The sequence below is a fragment of the Triticum aestivum genome, chromosome 1D (assembly GCF_018294505.1).
Source record: "Triticum aestivum cultivar Chinese Spring chromosome 1D, IWGSC CS RefSeq v2.1, whole genome shotgun sequence".
NCBI classification, from domain to species: Eukaryota; Viridiplantae; Streptophyta; class Magnoliopsida; order Poales; family Poaceae; genus Triticum; species Triticum aestivum.
Genome location: NC_057796.1, coordinates 417,711,579 through 417,722,750, shown reverse-complemented (window position 1 = coordinate 417,722,750; position 11,172 = coordinate 417,711,579). Strand labels below are relative to the sequence as shown.

At 45.9% G+C, this 11,172-nt stretch overlaps 1 protein-coding gene and 1 non-coding gene across 3 annotated transcripts; both read right to left on the bottom strand.

Moving 5' to 3' along the window:
* Positions 1–5,908: 5,908 nt before the first annotated feature.
* TRNAD-GUC (transfer RNA aspartic acid (anticodon GUC)) lies at positions 5,909–5,980 on the bottom strand. Its single transcript has one exon. It is a non-coding gene; the product is annotated as a tRNA-Asp (tRNA).
* A 599-nt stretch (positions 5,981–6,579) lies between these two features.
* On the bottom strand, positions 6,580–10,481 carry LOC123182527 (probable 1-acyl-sn-glycerol-3-phosphate acyltransferase 5). Of its 2 annotated transcripts, XM_044595132.1 has the most exons (4): positions 10,315–10,481; positions 8,162–8,870; positions 7,724–7,854; positions 6,580–7,259 (listed from the first exon to the last, which is right to left on the bottom strand). In XM_044595132.1, the coding sequence occupies exons 2-4, from the start codon at positions 8,791–8,793 to the stop codon at positions 6,820–6,822; spliced, it is 1,203 nt and encodes a 400-aa protein (XP_044451067.1). In that variant the 5' UTR covers positions 8,794–8,870; positions 10,315–10,481; the 3' UTR covers positions 6,580–6,819. The 2 variants fall into 2 exon arrangements, with proteins under 2 accessions (XP_044451067.1, XP_044451066.1); XM_044595131.1 differs by lacking the exon at positions 10,315–10,481 and having other exon boundaries at positions 8,162–9,819.
* Between the last annotated feature and the right edge of the window lie 691 nt (positions 10,482–11,172).

Below are 11,172 nucleotides of genomic sequence, written 5' to 3'. Positions count from 1 at the left end.
AAGTATTTTACGGCAAGTCACATGTTTAGAATGATTGCTAAGCCTGATATAAGTGGGCCATATATCATCCGTGAATAAAGTTAGGTTGTATCATTTTGCATACGATGGGATGCACCCAACATAGGTCATGTGAATGATTTGGGTTTGCGAAGCTTCAAGCACATTGTTCTTCTTTACCACGGACCACCTTCGATTGAGATTAAGATTTTGCTTTGAAGATGGGCACACTGTTCATGTTGTATGGAAGAAAATCACCTTAACAGTTGTAGACATCGAGGCATAATAAGTCATGGATATCGAGTGTTATTTCTTCAACGAGTTCTGGAGCTTAGGTGTGAGACCTCGACTTGCGTCTTGTAACGATTCTCTGATACAGATTTACGGCACATGTAATAGATTAACGGGGCTGTATATGTCTACATTCTTACTTTGTATGTTTCCAGGGCTGCAAATATACCGAAGGTTGTGCATTGTGTGTATCAGTGTATGTAATGTTGCAAATTAAGGTGACACTGACAGGCTTTGAACATGATGCTCGACCGCTGAACTAGGTAGCGTTTATTCATGCAGAGCTACTTCCTTATACTTGAGTGTAAAACTTAAAGCTGCAATGCTCCTTGCATCATCACCACAGAAGTAATAAAAGAAAAATCGATGCATAACTGCATATCTCAACATGCATTTCTCCATTGATTAAACCCAGGAATTTCTTACAAGTAATATCTTCGATCCAAAATCCAAATACAATCCAAGAACAGTCATAATAATTCATGAATCTAAACAATGCAATCCTTTTAAAACAGAACAGAACTAGCCGGCATATATAATCCATGAATCTGAAGGTTGCTCCTGACTTTGGCCTAGACTAGTTCATCCGGAGCCGACAGCCTGCGCCTGCAGAGAGGGCACGTCTCGCTCCTCTTGAGGGCTTGCACGAGGCACGCGCCATGGAAGACGTGGGGCCGGAGGCACCCGGGCCACACGGCGACGTCGCTCTTGAGCAGCTCGAAGCAGATGGGGCACCTTTCCGCGACGAACTTCCCTCGCTTTGCCGGCCGCTCGCAGTCCGTGGCCTCGCCGTCGGCGGCCTCAGCTTCGTCCGCGCAAGCGCAATGCACGTGCTCCGGCAGGCGCAACTCCATGCCGACATGGTACCCGGGCCATGGCTCCTCTACCATGTCCTGCAGCGCGGTGGACACGTCGCGCATGCGTTCCTGCGTGTAGTCCTCACGCCGGAGGATGCCGACATCAGCGATCAGCTTGACACGCGTGGCCTTCAGCGGGATGCCATTTCTACCGTCGCTGGAGAACAACCTGGGCCAAAGGGCCTGGAGGTCGTTGCTCTGGCAGGAGGGGTATATCAGCGGCGCCAGGGACGACCAGGCCCACCGCAGCGAGCACGCCGGCGACGCGGCGGCCGGGACGGCGAACCGGAGATAGTGCAGCTTCGTGCTGCCGCACACCTCCACGCCGTCGGGGACCGCCGAGAAATGGGTGTAGCGGTAGAGCACCAAGATCTGCTTACCACCTCCTTGTCCTTGGCTATCGGCGGCCGGTAGATCATCGGGCGGCGGCACCACGGCGGCGACGCTCAGGAGGCCGACCGTGTTCCCCTCGTAGGCGATCCGCCGTCCCGGCCCAAGGAACCGCCCTTCTGGTGCGTACAGCACCCGGCGAACCGGCGGCCCCCTAACGGCGCGCGCCCCGGCCGCTACGTCCCCGTCGATCTTGAGCGGCACGTCGACCTCGCCGTCGCTCTCCATCGACCGCTCAGCACCGTCGTGGACTGTGATCGGGTTCTGGCGGACAGCGCAAGGTGGGGATTGAAGTGAACATGTTGGCTCTCCCCCTCGCCTTTTATGGACTCGCGTCCGTCAATTCAAAAGAGCGGGAAGTGAATTAGACTCGAAGCGCGTTCCCTTACGCAAAGAGGAAAGAAACACATGTCGGATTCGGATAGTATTAATGCAAGAGAAAAATACTACTAGAAAGAAACCAAAACCAAAACCAAAACCAAAATGGCAGAAGTGCTTAATTACCAGTACAGCGCAGCTCGTATTTATTATCTTTCCTTTCGTAATTGGGTAAGGTGCATTTTTCGTCCGAATTCTTTCCAAGAGATGCGACTTTCATCTTTCATTTTTTTTCAATGAAAAATCTCCGTCCTTTAATAACTCCTAAAACAGGCTTTAGATCTTATCGCGGCATAGTCAAACCGGTTTCATCAACGCGTACACATTTCACATAATGCTATGCGCCCAGCCAAAATGGTATACGCGCGCGTCCGCACCCGACCAAAACGGCGCGGGCTGCAATTTCCGCATTCCATCCCAAACCCTAACACTAGCTCTACGAGCGGTAGCCGAGTGGCTTCAACTTCGCGGTGGCGGCGTGGCTAGTCTCGGTATGCACGGCATTGCTTTCTTGGAGCTGGCGGTGGTGGCGGCCGAGGGCAACCGAGGTCAACAAACCATAGTACTACACACATGGCAGTGATTTAAAGGTTTGACTTTGTCTCTATCATCATCATCGCATTTAGTCATGATCCTGGTACGGTTCCGTACCCTAAGTACTTTTTGTGGTACTAGGATATAGACAAGATTGGACCCAAAATAGTGCCGTGCAATTCGTTTTCATTTCAAAGAGAAGTTTGTGTAGGAAGGTGGACGCTTGCTTAATGTTGGTGGATCTACGGTGGTTTCATAAGTAGACTGAGACTTGGGTTCCCTTCCGGAGATTAAAGGTCACGTAAAGAATGATTGACTTGGGCAAGAAGATGTAAAATTGTACGGTGTTGTAGCATGGGAATATCTTCAGCGATGGTGTTAGATTGTTGTTGAATGATAGCATTTGTAGGTTGATGTCCGTCAGTATTGTTGAGGCATGTATTGTTGTCGTCTATGTTGAGACCATTGATGTTCTAATCAAATATTATTGTTATAAATAACATTGCTCATGTCGGTAGTTACTTTGATGAGGAGTTAGGTATATTTACAGTTGAACCTAGAGAAAATTTCAAAAGATGATACAAATATGGCACTAAGTGCAGTATTTGGATTTCCAAAGAGGGCATGTAGGAAGAAGCATGACAAGGGCGAGGTTGTGCACATATCTGATGAAGAATATTACAGATTTGATGAGGACTTTCTTCCACATAATAAAGAAAAATCAGAGAAAGATAAAGATATGGTGAATATAAAAAAATTAAAGAGTACAAGAAGAATATGAATGCATGGCATCTCTAGTTTGATGTTATGTTTATAGAAAGCATAGTTCCTTTGGGGGTGACAGTGAGGATAACGAAGATAATGACTTTGAGGACTCGATTGATGAGCTAGACATTGATAGCCACCTGATATTGAAGAAGTCAGCATGTCCTGGGTTCAAAGGCAATACAAAAGTGTCACGGTTCTCAATAGGAATGAAGTTCTCTTGCAAATAACAATTCTTTCCAACCATGATTTCATACAATATTTCGCAGATGAGACTAGTTAGATTCATTAAGGATGATAAACTGAGAGTGAGGGTAGTTTGTGATTGGATTCACTATAAGATAAGCATGTGTGCCCAAAAAAGATAACATGGAAAATCGAGAGCTTCAAAGCACATATGCAGGAATGAAATGTTTGCATTTGTAGGCACTTATCAGATCAAGAAAGCTAACAAGATGGTGATGGGAAATGGTATTATGCAACAAAGGTGAAATATTCTAGCGTTTATTATTATTATCAAGAGGTGTTACTCAAAATTAATCCTAGCAGTATAGTGGTAGCTAAGTTGGCACCTGATGAAGAAAAGCCTACTTTCCGGAGGCTTTACATGTGCTTTGATGCATTGAGGAGATGTTTCACGACAAGATGTAGAAAATTCATTGGGCTAGATAGTTGTTTTTTTAAGGTGCAATGAATGGAGAGTTATTGGATGCCGTGGAAGAGATGCAAACAACCAATAGGAATTGTGTCAGTTATTTTTCAAAGATGTTGAGGTTGGGCGTGTGGCTGATTGGGTGTTCGTCTTAGACCATCAAAAGGGCGTTCTCAATGCAGTAAGCAAAAGGAGTATATGCCAAGTGGAGGAAGACTTGCAGGAATAGGGAACTAGGTTAAAACTTGTAAGACTGAAGTATGTGAAGGTTCTAGGTAGACCAAGGAAAGAGAGAAAGATGGAAAGTCATGAGAAGCCAAAAGGAAGAAGGATGTCTTGAGTTGGTACACTGATCAGGTATAGGATATGCAAAGGAAATGGGCACAATAAAAACTTGCTTGTTAACAAATTAAACCTCATGTTTTCATTCAGGTAATGGTCCCAAGTCATGGCCAACCACGCTCAGTTTCTCCTCAAAGGTAGGGAAAGTCCTTGTAAGTACATTTGCACTCTTCACTTCTTTGCACTCAATAATTACATTGGCAATTTAGATCTCATTATGTAGGACTTGTGCAAGGATCACACCATAACTCAGCTAGAATCACCAAAAGAAGAGGTTATATCCAACCACCATCACAGAAGAAGTGCACAATTTCTAAGTATACATTTTCATTTTCAACTATATTAACTTGCTTCCCTTTACTTACAACATTGCAAACTTTAAATCGTCACCTACCATCTTGTAGACTTGTACTAGATCAAATAATGTGTTGAAGTCAAGTGCTAAAGGAAAAGTTAACAAAGTCCCAACCACCCAGGAATTGGCACATCAACCGTGGATATCACTACAAGAGGACAATTTGCAAAGCAAGTTCATCAATTACTATCAATGTGACTGCTAGCAATGCTAGTGCATCAGCTTGTGTCTTAGAACCATAAAAAATATCGAATAAATTGAAGAAGATGCCACATATATGCTTTGAAGATTAAGTTGTTTTTTATGTCTAATTATGATGCTAGTATAAGACTTTATAAACTTGTTGTTGTTAATGTGGTGTAGTGCAAACTTCATGTTATCATGTTGTGAGATTTAAGTTCATAATTACTGCTTCCATCTGATGTGTTCCAAGTTTTCCATAGCTACCAAGTTTTCATTACAACGATCTGATGTGTTCCAAGTTTTTCATGTTATCATGTTGGTTCCAGATTTTTATTACAACGATATGATGTGTTGGAAGCAAACTATGTAATGTGTTCCAAGTTCTCCGTAGCTTCCAAGAACTCATTGTAAGAAAACTTTACAGTAATTATTGCCTTGCAATATTATTGGGGTCGAGAGTATGAAAAATAAATTAATTTTTCCAAAATATAGAATTTTCTCGTCATGTGTCGTGTCCTCATGCCCGACAACAAAAGGGTTTTTCATGGCAAACATAGACACATTGTTGAAGTAGGATCAACCTTTCTTGCTGGTACTTTTGTGCCTTTACATTTTTGGGATGAAGCTCTCTTAACTGATGTCCATCTCATCAATAGGTTGCCTAGTCATGGCATCAATAATGAAACCCCTAGGGGATCAAAACAGTAACTGTATCATTAAAAGAATTCGGTGCTGGCACCCCCAGCAGAAAATCACGCACGACACGGCATACATCCTCCTTTTCCAACGATCGGTGTCATTGATAGAAGATCGCCAACGGCCTATCCGGCCCTGGCGCTTTTGTCAGCCCCATATGAAGCAATGCTTCCTCAATCTCTTCATCTGTCACAGCCGCCGTGAGTTTTCTCTCCATCTCATCAGTTACGCAAGGTTCAATGTGATGCAGTATGTGCTCAGCCTCAGCCAATCCTTTCGACGTGAACATGTGTGCATAGAAATCGGCAGCGATATCTCTCATTTCGTAGGACTCGATGCACCGAGACTCGTCCGATTTAAGCAGTGCACATACCATATTCTTACGCTTGCAATGAGAATCCAAGTATAAAAAGGAAGTAGGCCTCGATGAACAAACCCTAGTCCAGTAAAAAAAACAAAAAAAAGGAGCGCCGTTGCCGGGGATCGAACCCGGGTCACCCGCGTGACAGGCGGGAATACTTACCACTATACTACAACGACCTTGTTGTTCACAAGATTCGTCTTACGAATCAGATGCAATCTTCTTCCCACAAGACATTCAGCCAATGTGTTTGCTGTTCTTGTGCTTCTACCACCAGACCAGATTGCTGTCTTCCCCCTTCGTGCGGTGATTCTGGTGCGACCTGTGACGAGGAACAAGCAATCTCGCGAGCAAACTTCAGCTCCGAATGCGGCCCGACGCACGCACGATCCGCTAGCCGCCTCATCAACAGTGAGGAGCCTGAAAGAAGTAGCATCAGAGAGGAAGGTAAGTCCAGAGGCACTGATGTCTTACATCATAAGTACCGTTTGGAAACAAACCGACGATCATGACCAAGCTTTCTTCAATGGGGTGGTCAGCTAGCAGTTCCAAAGCGGGTCAGTCCCATTTCTTTCGAAACTGATTCGCTCCTTCAAACACAAGGGGTAGGAAACACTGATTGATGTCGACCGCTTCGGCTGTCTGCTTAGCAACGGCCAAACTGAAAGAATCCCTCGAAGCATAGCTTTGTTCAATGTGGTTTCAGTTTCCACAATATAAACTGAAATAGAGTGGCACATTCTTTAGCAAAGCTATGGCTGCTTTCAAGTTTCAAGTATAGACGAAATATACGTGGCGACCGATTTCGGCTCCGCCCACTTTCGCAATGCAGTCTTCGTATTTTGCTCCAAAAAAGAGTCAAGAGTGGAGTTAAAAATTCTACCCCCAACTGTAGATGCCACTCAGCATACACACATACAAAAGAATGACACCACACGCTGCGTATACGCAGTAAACATGTTTCTACTGCATGCTGACACACATACACAGCTTCCAGCTCCAGCTTACAACGCCAAGCTCAAGCTTTCTTGGCGTGGGCGCCGGCCTCCGGCAAACACACGATCTGGGGCGCGTGTACAGAGTACAGGGTCGCATACGTGAGGAAAGAGGCGCTGCATGCCGCGAAGACCCTGAACCACACGGACGAGAACAGGGTCAGGTAGATGAAGACGGCCGTCATGCCGATCACCGCAACGAAATTCGCGACGCACTTGAGCGTGGACAGATCCTCTTCGGTTCCTTCATTGGGGAAGTGGCCTTGTGCCAAAAAATCAGACAGGAGCTCGTCCTTCAGCCTGAACCTCTCCGTGAGCCAGCTGGATACTTCGTCCTCTGCTGTTGGTATGTCAGAGACCTGGATGATCTTGGTGTGGACGTGGACCTCGGAAGGGTCGACACCGTACACGTTGTCCATGAACGTCGGGAGCCGATGCTTGTATGCGATCGTGATGTCGTAAACTGCATTGATCAGAAAGCTGTAAGTCAGTGGGACTGTAAGAAGGAATACTGGAAGTAAATATTGGAAAGCTGTTCATAGGCAACTGCATTATGTAGGTATTTCAAGCAAGTCACACTGCCCAGAATTCATCAGGCTTATGTTTGAGCTCTGACAGTGAAAGTCAATTGCACTGGGATTTTAGCAATATCAGCAACAGTCAACCTTCTAGGGTACCTGGAGCATTAAATGTACTTGGTATGTTGTTTCTGAACTGATAAGACAGGATGGTCTAACTAATAATAATTTGAACAGACCAAAGCAGTCCAGCGTAAAGTGCTAATGTCTGATAAATGCACAAATCCTAACACTAAGAAAATGGCTGCCAGGATCCTAACATTCAGAAAATTCCTTACAAATGCTACAACAAAGAATTGAGGTGATAAACTCCAAAGGAGAGTTATGAAGGGCGGAGACAGATGGTTACCAGCATCCAAGTTACTCCTCAGCTCTTGCAGGCAGCAATTGAAACCCTTTATCTTGGGAAGGAGGACATTTTTCAGAATAGGCAAACCGTGCTCTGCCGCATACTCTTGACTTTTGATGCATTTCTTCTCACTGAGACGTTAGCGCAAATCAGCATCCACATTGAGAAAAAAGGAACAAGTACAGGAAAATAGAAAATCTAGATGCAGAATGCTATTGTTTGAGTAAAAGAACAATTAATAAGTGCATCCAATATCTAAATTCATTAAAGAGAATGCGAAATCTGGATCCTGGATCATTTGTCGAACCAAAAAATTGGATCGATGGAATGCTGAAAGGTGAATTCAACAGTAGTTTCAGCAGACCGGAATGTGTGCCCAAATAAAGCAGCTGGTAAATACAAACATTTAGTAATAAAAAGTAGGGGAACAGATCTTACGTATAATCAGTGCCTTCTGGAAAAACTGCGAGCCAAAGGGGATCCTTGGGGTTCTTCAGTTCAGAAAGCCTTCTTCGGATAAGTGGTTCGTCAACCTCCCAATTCCGCTCTACTGGAATAAACTCAATAATGTGAAATGCCCAGTTGAAAATAGGCAACTTCATCAAACTTTTCTTGAGAATGTACTTGATAGACTGCAAACGGCCTTTCCTCAATGCAAGATCCCACAGGTACATCCAGTCTACCTCAGTTCTGTGGTTAGCAAACAGCAAGACACACTCTTTTGGGGGCACCTTTTCACCAGAGAAAACAAACCTTGTCCTGTTGATCTTCTCAAACAAAAAGGGAAACATGGCTAACCACATCCCGAACAGAAAGCACGTCCACTTTCTGCTGTAATGCACACTGAAAAACCGTACAACGAAGGTTGTCGCAGGGGCTAGGTAAACCATCATCATGCATGCGGTCACCGGCATAATCACCAAGCATAGTACACCACGGCAGCGTCTCAATGCATTCAACGGACAGTGTCTGGGTCCATTGTTAAAACTTGAAAGACCAGGAGGGTCAACACTTTGCACTTGCTTTCCGTTCACATGATCCCCTAGGGAACCAGTTGAACCGTTCATCATGCAGTACCAAGATGTCAACAGTTATTCTTTTCTGCAATTCACATACCCAGCACCAAAGGAGCCATCTAGACTTTCACCTGCGATGGGAGAAATGAGATCTGCACAGTGTTAATTGAGACCAAGACATAAGCATGATAAATTGCTAATACAAATTAGCGGTTTGCACAATTTATGCAAAAAGTGCACCTATAATTTTGCTGCTCTATGGAAATGTATAATAAAAACTAAGCAAAGATAGCCAAAATAAGGGACTACTAAAGGCCTGACACATGCCTTATGCAGTAACGCTGGAAAATATGTCAGTCTATAAAGCCTTAATCCAAGAGAAAGTTAACACAAAAGGAAGCTTCCAACTAGCAGTAATTCTAAGTAAATAAATTAGCACATCCAATTTGGAGTTAACAGTGATACCACAACCTGACAACCCTAAACAAATGTCAGTATCCACAAGTCCAGAAGCCACAGGGAAACCAGAATGCATGTTTGTATGCCCTTGTAGGTGATGGCAAAGGAAAAAAAAGTCCTTAAACTATGTGGGCAAATACATCCTGAAAGATCCAACCATAAATCTTACAGGCAGACCTGACTGATAGGTTTGACGCAGATGGTTTTCAGCATGTGAGCCATGAAACCTTGAACAGGGCATTCATGGCAACACGATGGAACCCCTAACCAAACTGCATAACAGAGCTATCATGGCAAACAGCTGCCTGTCTCTACAGGTCTAGAAGTTGCAAGCAAACCAGAATGCATGTTTGCATGCAGCTGTTTGTGATGGCAAATGATAAGCTATGTTAGTACACAAATCTTGCATACAGACTGAACTGACAGGTTGATACAGCCGGTATTCAGACATGTCAGGGAACAAATCTTGAGCAGGGCATTCATGGCAGTGACAGAATCCCTAACCAAACTGCACAGCAGAACTATCACGGCCGGCCGTCAGGCCAGCGCACACTCTAAGCATAAACCCGAGCAATCCTAGTAGGAAGAACCAACAGCACAGAGAGAATCCCATCAAAATCGACCGGGCATGGAGCAGCATCAGAGACAGCCTGAACACCGCGCGAGATCTCCCCACCTGTCGCCCTTCCCCTGGCACAAGGACGGCCTGGCGCTGATAAATGCTCGGGGCAGGCAGCAAACCGAACTCCAGGAGCGATAAATGCGTGCTGGGTCCCGTGGCCAGATCCCAAATTCCCAATAGTGGCAACAAAGCCGCACCCACACGGCCACACCCACTAAAAAACTGCATCTGCACGTAAAGGCCAGCAGCAACCCAGCAATGATGGCCGGCCGCACCGTGGCTCCCGGGATCCAATCCTCCCCCCGCCCGCTTCGAACGTCCCGGCAGTCCGGCACCAACCGCCATGGACGCCAATTCGGTGCGAAATGCTGCCACCGGACCTCGCCTACCTACCAGCGCACAGCAAGTGGGACGGGAAGCTCGTCGTGCTTGGGAGATCCGCGCGGATCTGCGGGGGGTGGAGGAGGGGCGGGGAGGAGGGAGCTCGCACGTACCGGGGAGAGGGGGAGGGGAGGCCGGCGGGGCGGGAGGGTTGCGGTCGCAGCGGGCGGCCGGCCGGCGGCGAATTTGGAGTTGGACTGGGCGTGTTTGTGGGGTTTTGGCTGCGGGCGGGCGGGCGGGCGTGGAAAACTGGTGGAGGAAAGGGAGTGTTCCGGGGGGGATTGGGTATGGGTGTGGACTGTTGTAGTCAGAGGTGGTGGTGGATGGGCGTGGTGAGATGCGTGCGTGAGTGCGAATCTGGAAGGATGATGATGGGGAGGCCGACGGTGGCGGGGTGCGTGCCGACTTGCGTCCGGAGGCCACGCCTGCTGGGGTCGCCGGAAAAGGAATCGCTCGCCGAACTGATGCACGTGCAGCGCAGATGGAGTGTTTTTTTCTAGGGATTTCCTTTTTCTTTTACAAAAAATTAGGTGGAGTGTTGTAACAAGTCCTTTTTAGTTCCTAAAAAAAAGTCATTTTTAGTCGGTTGGACGAGCCTCCTGTCTTTGCTGTGAAGTAAGCTCGCGGACAATGTAACTTTATTTTGATTTCCTTTCAATATAGCTAGCCATGATGGCCAATTTTTTCCACAAATAATCTCATGAGACTAACTGAGTGTTGTTGATATGCTTTTCTATAGATTTGGTCAGCCATAAACAAGTTTGACTTGGGACAAGCTCAAAACTTCAATTATTTTGAAATTGAGAAAGTGCATTGTAAAGTCGGGTGACGGGGGCAGCCTTTGAACACCATGCTCCATTACGAAACAAGCGTAATGTCAAAAGGTGTCTTATATTATGTGACGGAGGGAGTAGGACATATTCATCGAGAACTACTTCCTTTACTTGTGCGTGCTGCAATGCTCTCACGCA